Source organism: Pezoporus wallicus, unplaced genomic scaffold, assembly GCF_028554395.1.
Source record: "Pezoporus wallicus isolate ANWC-B61680 ecotype Strahan unplaced genomic scaffold, APGP_CSIRO_Pwel_v1 contig_1438, whole genome shotgun sequence".
Lineage (NCBI taxonomy): Eukaryota > Metazoa > Chordata > Aves > Psittaciformes > Psittacidae > Pezoporus > Pezoporus wallicus.
In genome coordinates this window covers 2,551,419-2,569,535 of record NW_026638681.1, presented here as the reverse complement: position 1 = coordinate 2,569,535, position 18,117 = coordinate 2,551,419, and the positions used below count along the sequence as shown (strand labels likewise).

The 18,117-nt window shown below is 41.5% G+C and overlaps 1 protein-coding gene across 15 annotated transcripts in view; it reads right to left on the bottom strand.

Annotated features, from left to right (window-relative positions):
* The window catches only part of DMD (dystrophin), a 1,199,681-nt gene that overhangs the window by 1,007,165 nt on the left and 174,399 nt on the right, over positions 1 to 18,117 (bottom strand). Inside the window, exon 1 of one of the 15 annotated variants that reach the window (XM_057411856.1) lies at positions 13,834 to 14,145. The exons of the other annotated variants lie outside the window; for them this stretch is intronic. Coding sequence (XP_057267839.1) covers positions 13,834 to 13,876 — 43 coding nt within the window. The 5' untranslated portion in view covers positions 13,877 to 14,145. Of the gene's footprint in view, positions 1 to 13,833; positions 14,146 to 18,117 lie in introns of those variants that run through there. 15 annotated transcript variants of the gene reach the window in all.

Here is an 18,117-nt window from a genome sequence, read left to right as displayed (position 1 = left end):
TCAAGCCTGGCAGTATAACTGCTGGGACAGTTCTTAACAGTAATGAGGAATCTGTCTGAAAAAAGGAAAAGAGGGATTCATATCAGTGGCCACAGCAAACTGTTACTACTTCAAAAACTTCAATTTACTGACAATAGAGTGAAGAAAGAGACTGAGCAGGACATTTGCCAGTGCTCCCCTTACCTGCTGTTTAAAGCAATCAAGCCTAGTCCAACTTGCCCAGGTTTTCGGGCCAAGCTGTAGCAGGCTCCAAAACATCTTTTACTCCAACTATACAAAAAAATGGAGTCTAATTTTTTTTTTTTCCTGGTGAAGTAGGAGGATGGGGGCGAAGGAGAACCATGACAAAAAAAATAGCAAAAGAGGGCCAGCACCGTGCAGCTGACAAAGTAGTTTGGCAGAAGCACCGCTGCCCAAACAATGGATAATAGGAGAAGCCCCAGAGGACGTCCCACGGCCACAGCACCGCAAAACTGCAGCAATCTTCTCTTTTCCCTCCCTCAAGCCTCCAGTGAATACATCTCTGTTTCAAAAGTACGTGGGCCTGTCAGGCTGTGGCCTCAGCCCAGACGTGAGCATCAGTTTTCCCTCTGTGGCTTCCACTACCAGTGCAGAAGTTGGATGTGTCCCATCCCACAGCTACAGACAACGCAGAGACCTGAAGGCAGAATCTGGAAGGGCACAGGTGCCTCCCAGAGACTCCCCCTGGTTGCTGGTGTCTATGGAGGCCTCTCCTCTGAGCTTCAGTGACAATAAACAAGCTCATACCAAGCCCTGCCTATCCACAGACAAGACTCAAGTTGAAGGCATGTAATATGTGTAATAAGGTGTTCCAGTTAAGTGTTAAAACTAAACAGAATCTAGGCCTATTACAAGCGAGGTATAAATTAACTTAGGTTGTGATTAATTAGACCAGTCACAATTTATGCATAATCTGTAATTTATGCCATGCTGCCCAGGACAGTGGTGGAATCACCATCCCTCCAAATGTTCAAAAAACGTGTAGATGAAGCCTTTAGTGACATGGCTTAGTGGTGGTCTTGGCAGTTCTAGGGTAATGGTTGAACTTGAGGATCTTAAAGGTATTTTCCAACCTAGTTGATTCTATGATTCTATGAACCAGTCATGCTTATTCTACACAGAGAACAACATGGTTTAGATTACAGGAAGACATACAGCAGACCTGCCATGGAGGGAAGAAGAGGAAAACTGGAAAGGGGCCTGAGTTAGAAAGCTGCATCTTCCCATCCTTGTTATCACACTCACTTTGTGAAAGCTGTAACTCCAGCAGCAAGGTCTGGCAAACCTACTTGCCAACCAGTGTGACATGACATGGTGACACAAACATACAGATTAAAAGTAAAGACACTTAAAATAACTGCCCGTATCTGCTGCTCTTATTTGTTTTGCCTCCTTATATTCTCATGCAAGCTTGCATTTTGGTGGCACAGTTCTGTGGCTGCCATGTGTCTCAGGGTCTTCCTTGAAGCCTCTCTGCATGAGTTCTGGCTTTCTTCTCTCTGCCTCACTTTCCCATGTGGCTTCATATAGTCTTCATGTTTCTGCTTTTCCATCACTTCCTACTATCTCCAACAGCCTGCTACTCTTCAGGCATCCACTATTTACCATAATATCCATATCACCAAAACAAATTCTTGTAGATGTTTTGTAAATATATAAATACATTTCTTTTACTGTAATCATGACAAGATGTAAATGCATAAATTAGAGAACATACAAAATGGAGGCCTGGATGCATGTAGTTGCCCCTCTAGTGTTTAGAATGAATTGCTAACTAGTGACTGTCTTGTCAGCAGCTCGGCCTCTGTAGAGAAATCTTGTGGCAGAAAGAATCTGTTCATAAGGAAACCCAGGGTACTGACTGCTTTAGTCACTGAAACAAGGAATTCACTGATTTTCTGGCGCAATTATGACTAGCTTACAGCACTGACATTTTTCTCTGTTAAAAATTATAATGGCACTGTTAATAGTTAGGGCCCCATAAGAGGGTTTCTCTGCATGAAGTCAGGCTTGAGTGTTACACTTAATCTGCAGTTACATTTTAAATTGCATTTATATTATAGCTTAATTGAAGTGTTCATACGATTTCCTACAAACAGTACTTTCAGTTATTCTGTATCAATAATAATTATAAAGATTTATACATTCATTCAACTTAGATTGTGCAATATGTCTCAGAGTAACTAGATCTTTTGACAACTGCTGCAACAGATAGTAACTGTCACTACCATCCTATAAGGTGCTTGAAGCTTCATAAACTCACCTCTAGGACCTTCCTCTTTCTAGCAACACCTGTGATTGTTTCCAGCTACCAGTTCAACCTTGGCCACAGCAATGACAACTTCTCTCTTTATACAGCAAATGCTTGCTCTCTTCCACCAATTTCAGTATTCAAGTTCATAGACTAAGAAATAGCCAGGCATTTTATTACAATGATTACAAATTCATAATCCTATCTGGGCCTCAGAAGTTTGCACAGAATATTGGCAATTAATATCCAATTAATGCTTGTAGACCCACTGGCAGTGTTACATGTCTACCAAGCAAACTGTTGACATTCATTTTTATTTCAAACTGCATGCTGCAGACTGCACAGAATATAGAGTACACCAAAACCTCTTAGCGTATTCTAAAGTCAAGTAAAACAACTCCCCAGGAATTTATTCTCACAAAAAAACCCTTGAAAATTAAAAAAAAAAAAAAAAAAAACAAACAACAACAAAAAAAAACACAAGCAACACAAACGGAATTTTACCATGTAGAAAATAAAAATTACAGACAAAAAGTAATCTCTGATGGTTTTTAGGAAAAGGCCTCAGGCAATTGCAGAGGGCTGTTCTATTTCTGTGTGAAAAAGAAATAGTGGATTTCTAAAAGCAATTTCCCATCAATGGCCATGGCTGTTGGTATCACTGTAGACCAAGAAATAGGGTGCAGAGGATTAAATTAGAATATGAAGGATTAAAATAAAATAAAATTAAGAGGATGCAAATTCATACGCTGTAAAACTGAAACAGAATATAACTTTCATAGAAGTGGGATTAACTTCAGGAATCCTGGAAGCTGTGACACAGAGTATGTTTTCTTTCTGGTTCAAAAAGACTCTCTCTCTTAATAAAAAGCTGTTACGACAGAAGTACATCTTACAAGTTTCCAAATCAAGTCCTCAGGTTTCCAATACAGGAAGCCTTCCCACTGAATGACTTCTGATTAGAAGTCAACATTTCAAATATCTCACTTCAAACATCTCGTGCTAAATTTCAGAAACTTTTAAGTAAAATAATGCCAGAGACTGACACTGAGAAGACCATGTTATCAGGCAGACAGAATTTGGTTGCACTGCAAATTCCTATATTTGCAGGATATGCTATTTAACAGTTAAAAAAGCAGAGAATCCTTTTATTGCTGCACTTTAACAAGTGAAAATACAATTAAAAATAAGGCTTAACATATGTGGCATAAACAAATATGGTCTGGAAAAATAATATCTCATTAATATTTTTTAGGTTTTGGTACTCTAAAATAATAAGGAAGTATACTGAAATTATTATCATAACACAAGATGGTATCAAAAAAGATAAGACAGATAAGGAGAAAGAATCATAAACATGATTTGTAGAATCATAGAATAGTTAGGGTTCAAAAGGACCTTAAGATCATCTAGTTCCAACACCCCTGCCATGGGCAGGTGAGCTCCACACTACACTATGTTACCCTAAGCTCTGTCCAGCCTGGCCTTGAACACTGCTAGGGATGAAGCACTTGGCACTTCTTTGGGCAACCCACTCCAGTGCCTCACAACCCAGGCTGAACAGCCCCAACTTTCTTAGCCTGTCTTTGTACAGGAGGTGCTCCAGCTGGATGGCTTTCATCTCTGCAAACTGACTTGATTCACCCTCTCCTTCAGCAGTTTCTGCAACTTGTCCTTACTTGCAAGAGGAAGTTGTCTTCCACGCAATTAAGGAACCCCCTGGACTGCTTGCGCCAGGCTGTTCTGTCCCTCCAACAGATATTGGCGTGGTTGAAATCCCCCATGAGGACAAGGGCCTGTGAGCGTGAGGCTGATCCTATATGCTTATAGTGGGCTTCATCCATGCAGCCCTCCTGTTCCGATGGCCTGCAGCAGACCCCCACAGTAACGTTCCCCATCACAGTTAATGTCACCCATCACAGTTAGAATTTATCTACATCTAAAGGATTCAAGAGGCAAAATCAAAAACACTTCTATGAGAGAGACACACTGAATGTACACTGGATAACAGCATTGATTTGGAAGGCAACAAACATTATAAAGGTCGTGCTTTCATTTCCTTTTTTTAATAAAGAATATTGGAACTAAAATCCCAATTTGTTCATATCTTTTTAAACTGAAGGTCTTTCAAGATTTTTATACAGTTTTGCACTGACAGTAAGTTGCCAAGGAGTCTTCAAAATAATAACCATGTTTTGCAGACTATGGATTAAATAATTTACACCACCACCTTAGACACTTTGCTAACATAATTTTTAAACAACTTTCAAAAAATATTCTGATGCTACTGCAGGTTTAATGTTATGTATTAAATAGATTTTAAACTTGGGCAGACTTTAAACAAATAATGGACATTCTACACTAAATATTAATTTCAGGATGGACTTTACAGTGAGAGGATATTCAGAGAAGGTAGAGAGTTCAAATGAATACATCCTTACAGACTAGCTCTAAACTGATTTGCAGCTATTTATAATATGGGCACACAGGCAAATATGGACAGTTTTGATGTTTGTATATGCATGCCATGAAAAAAGCTGGCATCAACAGACACATGAGAGACCCCCCCCATCTCACTTTCCAACCACTTGTCAGAACGGCTTCTGGCAAACAAAAGCAGTGAGGGAGCTGGCTGATGTCACTGTGAGGCGACTATTGATTATTTGAAAAAGGTTTTTGTGATCCTGGGAGGTTCCTGAGGACTGACAAGAATGCAAAATGCACTAATTTTTAGGAAGTGCAAGGAGGAGGACCTGGATAACCTAGGAAGGTGATAAAGCAAATCCTCTCAGAAATCTGCAAATCATCCTCAAAACTGTTTTCTAAAGTATGAAGGACAAGAAGGTGACAAGGTGGGTTTACAAGAGAGAAAATTCCATTATTTTCTTAAGAAGAAAATTAAATTTCTTAAGAAGAAAAAAAAAAATACTGTGAGGATGGCCAGATGCTGGAACAGCCTGTCCAGAGAAGCTGTGGAGTCTCCAACCTTGGAGGTATTTAAAACCCAGGTCAACACCGCCATGGGCAACCAGCTTTCACTTGACCCTGCTCTAAGCAGGGAATTAGAGTAGATGATCTCCAGAGGCACCTCCAGTCTCAGCTGGTATGTGAAATTTCAGCAACAGTTTCTGGAAGGACTCCAAGACCAAGGACTCAAAGACAGCACCCCTTAGGAACATACAGTCTGTCTGAAAAAACCTCCACAGACTGACTTACTGCACCAGGAAAAAACGGACTCCCTGGTTACTATTTAGGGCTAAGACATTTTTCACTTTCTAGATAAGAATTTCCCAGATAAGAAAAAGTAGCCTTTGTGTCTATGGTAGCCAAATTTAGGGAAAAAACTCTGGTCATATTTGGAACAAGATTAAATCATGTCCTTCCTTCAGTTAAACAGATTACTGGTCAAGAAAACTTTGTTTCACATTTGCCCGCAACATCTCAAGAACAAAATGAATCAATTCAGTAGTAGCAGCAGCTGGGAAGAATTGGCAAAATGACTGTTAAGACATCTTAAGATAATATGCAAATATTATCAAGCCTTCTTGGAGGAGGAAAGGGCTTCTTTAAAGTAGCTAAAGCAATACAGCAATGATGGGCACAACAGAGAAAGGGAACATGGCAAAAGAACTAAAGAGAAAATAAGAGAGCTGACAATAGAATCTGCAGAAAGAGTTTGGGCTTCAAAATTCAGCTGCTGTTCCCAAAGGACGAACAGGCTCATCCTTATAGGATGAAAGAGTGCACATTTGCTGTCATTCAGTTTGTTTCAAAACAAAAAATGTTTCCAATTATGTTTTTTAGCTGTAACAGTTGAAAAACACTATTAAGTTAGGAACTGTGCTAAAAATAGCAGTAATTCTGAATTGATTCTGAATAGACATGCCTTGTTTTGAACAGGAAATAGAAGTGGACAATATAATCTAATAGATTTCCTTTCCCAAGGCAAAAATGTGCCCCAACTTACATTCTCTAAAGCTTTACATCAATCATGCACTTCACTAGGGAAATCTTTTACTCCTAATTCAGGGATTTGATACAATTTAGTACAAATTCAACTTACATGCTGTCCAGAAAGCATCTTAAGCAACATCTTTTAAATCTCCACTAGTATCACTGGGCCATCCTGTATGCAAGGATGCAGATATCATAGAACTTTAAACACTTAAAGAAAAAAAATAAAAATAAAAAACAAGCACCAAACAACAGACTTATGATAATTTCTTATTTTTTCTTTGTACTTAATGTGTTGTTGTACATTCTACTGTTATCTACCTGCTCCTGAAATTCACTATTTCATACTTGAAAGTTTCCCTCCTTGCTCTTGTTAGAACTCTCAGAACTGATTTAATTATTAAGAAGGGACAGAATCAACCCTATAACGTGCTTCTCTTTTACAGACTACTATAAAAGGAATTGTTCTCATGCTGGCAAGAAAACAAGAATTCCTTTTTGTGAGAAGTTACTTGGCTTCACCTTTGGTTTCCATTCAACATACAATGCAGCTGAAGCTTTCTCCTCTGTAAACAGAGAGAATAAGCAGAGCAAACACTGTAATCTTGTTATTTTGCATTTTTGGAAACTGAGTAACCATCAGTTGATGAAGCATTTATAAATGTGGCCATAGAATTTGGTATAAAAATATACTGATTTCTATTTTCAGCATTGTTTGCAGGACTTGGAAGGGTGGGGCAGAGTGTAAGTGTATGTACTAAATCACATTATAAGAGAAGGCTGACAGTAAATGAAATCAAATTAATAAAATAAATACCGTTGTATTCCTGAAATCTAGTGCAAGGGCTGCTAGCAATCTTCACTAAAAGCAACAACAAAAAAAAAAGACTAAATTGAGCTTGACTTAGTGAGGCTGTCCACATCATGTCCACAAATTTACCATCAGCCTATCACACACAGGTTGTTTACCTTCTGAGATTCCTCTTCCCCTTCATTTTCATGCACAGTTTTAATAAGCCCTTTTTAAGCTGAGCAGGATCACTGTCTCTGTAGTAGCCCCACCTGTATCTCTTGGCAGTAAGGAGGGCTTGCTGCCCTTCTTGCTCTCCCCAGCCTCAAACAGACATCCTCACATTTTCCATTCTTATGAGTTGATCAGCTTTAGGATGGATTAGACAAGCAGGAAGTGTTGGGGAGCTGGCTCAAACTTTCTAAACACAGGAGTGCGACAGGATATCTTTCTTTCTAACAGCATTTTTCCCTGTATTGAAGAAATGGGCACAAGTCTGTTAGTCCCATCTTCAGCATCAGTCATTTACATCAAAATGCATCATGGGCTCCCATCTGCTTATTTACAGCATTCACCATAGAGGAACTTCACGAGGTGCTCTTTAACACCTCCAATAAGGCTTACTATATAATGTGATTAACCTTTTAGAAAATACAATGCCTGTATTAATTTTCTACCACCTCAACAACAGCTGTGAAGCTCTGAAATTTGTTCAGAGAGAAATAATTCATAAAGAGTCTTTTGCAAAGAAAACATTTTTAAAAGTGGGGAAAATAAAATAGAGAAGAGATGAGGGGAAGTATTGAAGTATTTGTGTGTGACAAAAGCAAGAGGGCTAGGAGGGAGGAGAATAAACAGAGAGAGACCTTGGAGTTCTCCACAAATCTGTTGATATATACACCATCAGCAGAGTACTAGCTCAGTTAAGGTAGTAGTAGGTCTTACTGCAGAAATGTTTCTTATGAGAAGCTTGAACCTGGTTAGGACCAGTAAGGAATTTTTTCTTTATTTTTTTGCTCCCTTGCTTCCTCCTCCCCCCTCCACCCCTTTGGTTTTAATCTCCCTCTTCTGCCATTGCCATCCATGACCTTCAAAAGAAAATGTTTCTGCTTTGATAACAGGCTGCAAGCCTCCAAGGACTGGCACTGCTTTCTGGGAGAGAAAACTGTTGCCTCACACAGAATCCAATCAAAACCTGAATGCATCAAGTGAAAAAAAAAATAAACCAAGGACATCATTATTCCATCTCATTGTGATTTGGCTTGCCTTCAAATCTCATACCCTGTGTATCTGAAATAGCAGAAATGCCTCCATTAGCCAAGCCTTCCAACACTTTAATCAAAGTATCTTCTAGAATAAAAAGCCAGAAATGTCAAATTCCAGTCACCTTTTAATTTCCTTCATTTCTCTGTGCTACACAAAATTAAAAGCCTTACCCATGCATAATCTTCCATAAAACTCAGACCACATGCATGCAGACGTGCAGCTACGTGGGCAACCACTGATTTTAGAACATGGCAAGCACGAGTGGGGTGAGACAGGGAGGCTCCCAGTGGGCATCCTATGCTCAGGACACATTCCTGCAGTCAGCGTAATTGATTTTTCACAACTGATAACAACTTCCACACTTTATAAGAAATACAGCTTATTGGGCATCCAGCAGGATAAGGGTACGCACCCAGTCCAGTGCACATTACAAGTAAATTTTTGCTTATCTTCTTCATAAGTTTGTATTAAGAATGTCATGTACTGGGTTTGCTATTTTTCCTGGGACACTTTTGAAGAACAGGAGACATACTGCTTTCTCAGTCTTTACTGAAAGAGACAGGAATAAAGTGGTTAAAAGAAACAGGTACAAAGGGCTTGATTAGCCTGACTAAAACTCTCGCATTCTGTGGTGCTCCTAATCCCACTAGGTTCCCAGGAATCTTTCAAAACCTTTTAGCAAAGGAAGGGTAAGCAAAATTGGATATATGGAGTCCTCACTTAGGTCATCTCTATGCACTGAAGAGTTTTAAGCTTAAGAAAAAGGAATCCGCAAACCATTAGGATACCTAGAAAAAATGCTGTAGAAAAAAAAAGAAACACCCTCTTAGGTAATGTATTTCTGTAATCTTTCCTATGAGGAAGCTTTTTCAAATGTATCTTCTTATGATTAGAATTATGCTAATTGGTTTCTGCTGAAAATGATGATCCTTTAAAAATGTTTTAAAAAACAAATTAAGTGTAAATGTGTCATCTTAACAGTTACCTTGTATGAACATACTCAAAATAACAAGAACAAATGGTTTTGCTCACATAATACTATTTCTTTCTTCTACATATGCTTGTAATACTTGCAAACTATATTTTGCCTTTAGGAATAAAAGACTGTATGCAACTGATAAAAAATTAATCACATGGATATGGAGTATTTTAAAAACACACAATTAGAGAAAGAAGAGACCAGAAAACCACCCAAGTATTATCAACCTTATGGCTCTAAATAATACCCAAAACTAAAATAGGACTTGCAACCAGAACCAAGAAAGAGTATGACTTCCTTAAAATCCAGCCTATCTGTCCTTCAAAACACATCATTAAAAATGTTCCAACTTGTTGCACATGTGGCAAGTAACCTAGAAGAAGTCTCTGTGGTCTCTGCAGCAAGAACTCCAAACCCAAAAACCAACTCCTTTGTTCCATATGTGTTTTTCCAGGAAAATAAAGGAGCTTGTTCCCTGGTGCAGCCCAGCTGGCAAGTCGTTCTGCAAAGCCACACTTAGCTAACCATTATTTCTGCTTTCTACAAAGCTCAATCTTCAATAAGGCACAACTATTTAAAATTCCCGGTGCCATTCTGCTTCCCCTGACAGCAATATGGTATTATCGCAAGTGCATCCTCAACAGCAACGTGATGCTATAAAGTTCCACTAAATTTATCAAGTAGCCTTTTTTCCAGCAGTTAGCTATAACACAGTACAATGGTTATCCTACTAAATGATAATTAAGCTTTGGGGTAACATTTAATTGAAAATGCACTGTGAAAATCAACAAGTCAGCCTTTTCAAAACAAGTCTGCTTGGTTCACAATCCTGTTCAATGTGACTTTGTCTAACATTAATCCATAGCAAAAATATATGAGCTTAATCCTGTTCCCTCTGGCAATCACTTAAAAGTGCTTAACCCCTTAGACAGTTTTGAGGCTTAAATAATTTCACAGCATTAGTCAAGGGTTGACTTTTTTCTACTAATATTGTACCTTTCCACTTTTAAATAATGCTATCAGATCAGTAAACTATATTCTATTAGTAATATAATTTAATCTTTTCCTTTGAAAAAACAAAACAACAACAAACAAACCACTGAGGGGGTTACTTTTCACAGCATCACTAGTTTCATATGTAACACACTGCCACAGTAGTAAATACAGTCCCCTGATCACTAGCCATCCTGGAAAATGCCATGGCCAGATGTGTTCCATGGGCTGTCTGGGGACCAGGGTTAAGAGAGGGGACACTAGGTAGGAGTAGACAGAATGAAGCACCCTACTGCACCAGCTGGGGAGTCACTTTCCTCGCATCCAAGATGCAAGGAAATTTGCTGCCATCTTCCTCCTATCTCACTGAGGTGTCTTGGGCCACAGTAAATTATGTGGCCCAACAGCAGCAGCTTTGTAACATGAAGGGGTTGATGCTACCAACCCAGCACTCCACTTCCCCCAGGGTGTGCATGAACCACAAGGCTCATTTTGAAGAGGCTTTAGTATGACCACAGTGCCTCACACACTGTTGGGAGTTTGTGTCCATCAGCTGAACCCAGAGTAATTCTCCAAGTTCAGCTTCCTCCAAGAGGGATGCAGGGCGTGTTGTCTGTGATGCACACTGACACACAGTAATAAGCAGGGACATCTGAGAATTTGCTCCAGAAATGTACTTCTGACCTGAGCTAAAGCATGAACCCAGATGGACTGCTGCTACAGTGAACCCATGACAACTGCTAAGAGACCCCTTGTGGCCACTACATTTCAGGCAGGATTAGTTTCTTTTCTGCACTGGCTCCAGTTTGATGATTAGTTCTATTTTTAGTCACTACTTTGTGCAAATCCAAACAGAGAAAAAGGATGCCTATGTGCAACTGCAAGTGGAATTTGGTTCCATGTCAGACTAAGGATGCAGAAAGAGGATTATAACTGCTAGAAGAAGAAATACAGCATATGATACTGAATCCCCTGGGGAGGTTGGCTTCTAAGATAAAGTTCAGACTAATCTCATCTTAATTAAAACAAAATGAAATTTATGATATCTCATTTCCCCACCATTTTATTATTTAGGTCTCATTGTCAAACCCTCTGCAAGAATCTAGGAAAAGACAGTAGCTGCCCCAAGGAGTTTCAAGTCTAACTCAGGCAGCAGTAAACACTGAATAGCTCAGGAAAGAAAGTAAAGCCCTTGGTGATGGATAAATACCTTTATGTTTTCACAAAGGTCATTCTCAGCAGACGTGAAAGAAAGCAGGGAGTGGAGAACCTGCCGTTGCTGCTGTGACGCAGGAGGAAGCAGAGGAGAAAAAGGAAAAGGTGAATGCAGACGTGGATGGAGTGTTGGATAGGGGACTTTAAGAAAAGAGAAAGGATGCATTTATAAAACAATTCAGAGGTGTAAGTGACTGCTGCCACTTTTAAGAGTAAAAAGATTTCATCCAATATAGAGAAAAAAGCAAAACAAGCACAGGAAACAAGCATAAGTGACTTGGACTGGATGAAGGCTGGGAAGAAATCTGAGAGCATTATTTTGGGCACAATTTGTCACAAAGTGCACATAGGGGTTTTCCTTTTGTATTGAAATACAACTATAAAGAATCTTGAAAATACATAAAATTATATAGAGAAAAATGCCATGCCCTTTAAAAGAGTGAGGATACAGGTGAGGAAATCAATTCAACTAAATAATTCCCAAGAAGCACTAGGACAGCTCCCTTTCATTTTAGATATGAACACAGTTATGTGACATAATTTAGCAAGTGATTTAATGCATATTAGCAAGTGATATTAATGCTATTGTCTTGAATGCTATTCATCTGCTAGATGCAACCCAGGTTATCTATTCACATTTTTCAAAACCTCTAATGCAGCTATTTTTTATTTTCTTTCTTTCTTTCACCTACTACATCTTCAGAGTGCAATTATAACTTTTGAGCTAAGCAGCAAGGATCTTTCCCCTTTACTTGGCAAGCACCTTCCCAGCTTCCAAAATAACACCATCTCCTCCTCAAGGCTGAATAAGAGCAGTCTGGGCTGACATTGTGACTCCCTTGGAAAAGGAGTATACAGAAAAATTAAGACAACAAATCCTCATTATTCCTTTCTAAAGAGGACTGGTGGAAAAGGTTGGGCACTACATGGTTTGCTCTAGAGAGTCCCATCTTTCTCTGGAGAAGCACAAGTAAAATCTCTTAAGAGAAATCTACGACATTTCTTCTTCCTAACCTCACCCCCAGTATTTTCAAAATTGAAGTGATCTGTCTCCTAATTATTTAATATGTGATAATGATGATCTCATTATTCTACCCTTTCTTGAACTGTCAGACTATGTCCAGTAGGTAAAGGGTCCTATGAAGACCTTTCCTAGTGGTACAAAACTGTCTGGAAAATTTATAGCTGATAAAAGTTTTATCGACTGAACAAGAAAACACAATTCAGTTCCTCTTGAAAGAAGTGAAAGCAAACTGTGGCATAAGACCACACCTGTTCCCTGAAACTGTCCGGTTTAAGCTTCTTTCCTGTCAATTACAACAAAACCAGTCTTTTCAGGAATCTTCAACAGAAGTTAGTGACCCTACAGTACATTATTTTTATTAGGGAAAATGATGGTGTGTATGTATGACCCTGACTTTTGTAATCAGAAAAACAGAGAAAAACAGAAATTCTATTAGTATAAAGACACAGGACTAAGCCGAAAGTGGAAGAGCCAAAATATTACATACAACAGGGGGTGGGGACCACAGATTAAGTCTGGACAATACTGACACATTTTTATTCCAGTACAATCTGTTTTGGGAGTCTGAGTGGGGAGGAAGAAGAAAGATCATCTGAGAGCATGGTGGATGGATTTTAAAACTCTCTGTCATTCTTTCATTCTTGGCTGTCTCTTACTCTTGGCATCCTCTGTTTTTCTTACTGCACAGAAAGGACAGCTTTAAAGTAACAAACAAGCGCAAGTCTGGAAAACATGCCTGTTCTTTTATGAGAAGCACATGGGATAGCTCAGCTGCTGCTTACTTGGAGCAAAACTGACACCCCCTCATTTGCTTGTTACCAGACAGTTCAGCGGCCAGGGAAGAAGAGCTCTCTTACTCCAGAAGTTATATTAGGCAGTGAAACTACATATGTCATTAAAGTTCAAAGAAACTGATTAATCCTTTGATGTGTTGCCCAGTTATTAGGCAAATGACAGTTGTTGGGGTTTTGTTGTTTTTTTTGTTGTTTGGGTTTTTTTCCCCAAATGTATGGGTCTGTCTTCTCAAGTCTTTTTTTTAACCCCATGCTTTAACAAATGGTGAGCCTCAGGAAGAAATGGCTTAGCTTTATTGAAAGGAGATCCGGGTACTGTTTCTGGAGCACACCTTTTACACATAATATCCAGGATATTACCCCCTTAATGGAGACAAAAACAAACAAGCAAAAAAACAACTCTTTATTTTCCTCCCCTACTGCTCTCTTTCTTTAGAGCTGGAAAGTAAACATTTAAAAATGCATGCTGTTAGTGGTCTGCATAGCACTACACTGTTCTGTCAAAGTGAATATTGTGATAAATTATGCCAGTCTGTTCATACTTACAATCATCTTCTACTTCCTCATACCAAAGCATGTGAGCAGACATGAAATCTCTTCACAAAAAAAAGAGGAAAAAGACAACAGCAAAATATTTCTTGGCAAAGTATATTCCAACTTTGCTGCTCCAATAGCTTTTGCTGAATTAGGCTTGTCCCTGCGTAACGACAGATGCGTCCCAGCACAAGCTCCAGTAGCAATGCAGAGAAGAGCACAAAAAGCACCCCAGTGGGATGGAGCTTCTGGCTGGCTGATGGCAGGGTCTGTGTCCCAGGCAGGGAGAGACACAGATCCTCACTTCCACCCAGCCGGCATGGTAACTAATGCCAGTGCTCTTTGGAGGCCCCTAAATGTTTCAAATTCCAGGACCTGCGCAGAAGCAACGCTCTCTGCTTCCCTCAAAACAAAGTTGATTTCCCATAATAGGACAGCCCATGCACTCGACATATAAGGTTCTGCTTTCAGGGTGGCATGTGCAATGGATTTAAATTATGTCTTACAGCTTCCCAAGGAACAGTTAGTGCTACAGAGCAGGGTGAAAGCATTTACTGCTCCCTTTGCACAGCTCTCCTGAGAGCCATATGGAACAGATTTGGCCTCTCCCCCGCAAATGATCCCCAGTCCATCCCCAGACAGGATCCTCCATTTCTGGGAGAGATGCAGTAACCCTCCTGTCTTCAACCATTCTCTCCCAGATGAGATTTTCTGGATTGCAACCTCTTTCCCAAGCAGGGCAAAAAAACCATCAAACCCCCAAACAGTGCTGTTACCAAACTAAATGTGTAAATACCAACACAGGTTGTGGTGAGTCAGTAGCTGCTTGGGGAAAAGAAAAAGAAAAAAAAAAAAGCAAGCTATTGACTTACAATTGACCTTTCCACTCCCAACAAAAGCACGTGGTACGGCTGCTATTCACAGCCCAGAAACACCCTACAGAAGAAACAGAGGCAGGACTGTACACAAGTTGCCTGCCACTGCCTCTTCTCTAAAGAGAACATCCCTTCACTCCCAAATCCCAAAACCTGATTGTCCCAGACAGGTGGGACACAGGCTCATGCTCTCCCCCTGCATTCAGTCCCAGGCCTTTTTATATTGGAAGGAAAAGCAGGCATCCTCACAATACCAGAGAAAGGGACTGTGACATCCTCCACCTAAAACACAGATTTTATAAGGCTTCTTTCTCTAATATATACTTTGTACAGAATATGGTGTCATAGTCAGGGATTTGGGTGTCTTGAACACGGGACACAAGTTTGTAGGCCAGGTCTAGTAGGGGCCGGTGGAGCTGGTCTGATAAGTGGATGAGCGGTTTTGGTAGGAGGCTTGCCAGACTGGTCAAGGATGCTTTAAACTAGATGTGTTGGGGAAGGGGGGCATCATTCCATCCCAACACACCCAGTCAGTTGCCAGCACCTATAATAAATGCTCGGAGCAATGTAGAGATATCCCAGCTGCTCCAGCCAATGAGCCGGCTTCAGTTGGAGCTCGGCTCAGATGCCTCTATACAAACACCCATAGCATGGGGAACAAGCAAGAGGAATTAGAGATGTGTGCACGTCTAAGGGGGTATGATATAATAGGCATCACAGAAACAGGGTGGGATGGCTCCTATGACTGGAGTGTTGGAATGGAAGGTTACAGGCTCTTTAGAAAAGACAGGCCTGGCAGGGGAGGGGGAGTTTCTATTTATGTTAGGGATAGGCTGAAGAGTATGGAACTCTGTCTGGGGACAGGTGAGCAGTTAACAGAGAGTTTGTGGGTCAGGGTTAAAGGGAGAACAGCAATGGGAGACATTACTGTGGGGATCTGTTACAGACTGCCTGATCAAGGAGAACCTGCGGATGAAGCACTCTATACACAGGTAGGAAAAGCCTCACGCTCACAGGCCCTTCTTCTCATGGGTGACTTCAACCACCCTGACATCTGTTGGAAGGACGGTACGGCCCAGCACAAGCAATCCAGGAGGTTCCTTGACTGTGTGGAAGACAACTTCCTTCTGCAAGTAATAGAGGAGCCAACAAGGAGAGGTGCCATGCTTGACCTCGTGCTCACCAACAGGGAAGGGCTGGTTGGAAATGTGATGCTCCAGGGCAGCCTTGGATGTAGCGATCATGAGATGGTTGAATTTGAGATCCTCAGGACAGGGAGAAGAGCGTGCAGCAAGCTCAGTGCTCTGGGCTTCAGAAGAGCAGACTGGCCTCTTCGGGAACCTGCTTAGGAAGGTTCCATGGGATACAGCCCTAGAGGGGAGGGGGGCCCAAGACTGTTGGTTGATATTCAAGGATCACCTGCTACAAGCTCAGGAGTGTTGCATCCCAACTAGAAGCAAGAGCAGCAGGAGGGCCAGGAGACCTCCTTGGATGGATAAGGAGCTGCTGAGGAAAATTCAGATGAAAAAAAGAGGCTTATAATAAGTGGAAGAAAGGACAGGTGGCATGGGAAGAGTACAGGGATGTTGTCTGAGAAGCTGGGGACCAGATTAGGAAAGCCAAGGTCCAGTTAGAATTAAACTTGGCTAGGGATATTAAGAGCAACAGGAAGGGATTCTACAGGTACACAGCAAATATGGAACAGACTAGGGAGAATGTAGGCCCCCTCAGGAAGCTCTCAGGAGAACTGGCTACACAGGATTTGGAGAAAAAAGAGGTTCTGAATGACTTCTTTGCCTTGGTCTTCACTGGCAAAGGCCCTGACCACACCACCAAAGTCTTGGAAGGCAGACGCAGGGACTGTGAGAATGCAGACCTTGGGCCCGCTGTAGGAGAGGATCTGGTTCGAGACCATCTTAAAAATCTGAACATGCACAAGTCCATAGGTCCTGATGAAATCCATCCACGGATCCTGAAGGAGCTGGCAAATGAAGTTGCTAAGCCACTGGCCATCATATTTGAAAAATCATGGCAGTCAGGTGAAGTTCCCAACGACTGGAGAAAGGGAAATATAACCCCCATTTTCAAGAAGGGGAAAATGGATGATGTGGGGATTTACAGACCAGTCAGTCTCACCTCTGTGCCTGGCAAAATCTTGGAACAGATTCTCCTGGAAGGCATGCTGAGGCAGATGAAAATCAACAAGGTGGTTGGTGACAGCTAGCACGGCTTCACTAAGGGGAAATCCTGCCTGACCAATCTAGGGGCCTTCTATGATGGGGCAACAGAGCTGATGGACAGGGGTAGAGCAGTTGATGTCATCTACCTGGACTTGTGTAAAGCGTTCGACACAACATCCTTGTCTCTAAATTGGAGAGGCATCAATTTGATGGATGGACCACTGGGTGGATAAAGAACTGGCTGGATGGCCGCACACAAAGAGTTGTGGTCAATGGCTCAACGTCCAGCTGGAGACCAGTAACAAGTGGCATCCCTCAGGGATCAGTGCTGGGACCGGTCTTGTTTAATGTCTTTCTTGGTGACATGAACAGTGGGATTGAGTGCACCCTCAGCAAGTTTGCCGATGACACCAAGCTGTGTGGTTCGGTTGATACGCTGGAGCGAAGGAATGCCATCCAGAGGGACCTTGACACGCTTGTGAGGTGGGCTGATGCCAACCTCATGAAGTTTAACCATGACAAGTGCAAGGTCCTGCACCTGAGTCGGAGCAATCCCAGCACAGCTACAGGTTGGGCAGAGAAGAGATTCAGAGCAGCCCTGTGAAGAAGGACTTGGGGGTGCTGGTCGATAAGAAAATGAACATGAGCCGGCTTCAGTGTGCGCTCGCAGCCCAGAAAGCCAACTGTATTCTGGGCTGCATCAAAAGGAGCGTGACCAGCAGGTCGAAGGAGGTGATCCTGCCCCTCTACTCTGCTCTTGTGAGACCTCACCTGGAGTATTGCGTACAGTTTTGGTGTTCTCAACATAAAAAGTACATGGAAATGTTGGAACAAGTCCAGAGAAGGGCCACAAGGATGATCAGGGGACTGGAGCACCTCCCGTATGAAGACAGGCTGAGGAAGTTGGGGCTGTTCAGCCTGGAGAAGAGAAGGATGCGTGGAGACCTCCGAGCAGCCTTTCGGTCCTATAGAGATGCTAGGGAGGGAATCTTCAGTATGGACTGCAGTGATAGGACAAGGGGTAACGGATTAAAACTGAAACAGGGGAAGTTTAGATTGGATAGAAGGAGAAAGTTCTTTACCATGAGAGTGGTGAGGCACTGGAATGTGTTGCCCAGGGAAGCTGTGAATGCTCCACCCCAGGTGGTGTTCAAGGCCAGGTTGGAGAAGGCCTTGGGTGACATGGTTTAGTGTGAGGTGTCCCTGCCCATGGCAGGGGGGTTGGAACTTGATGATCTTAA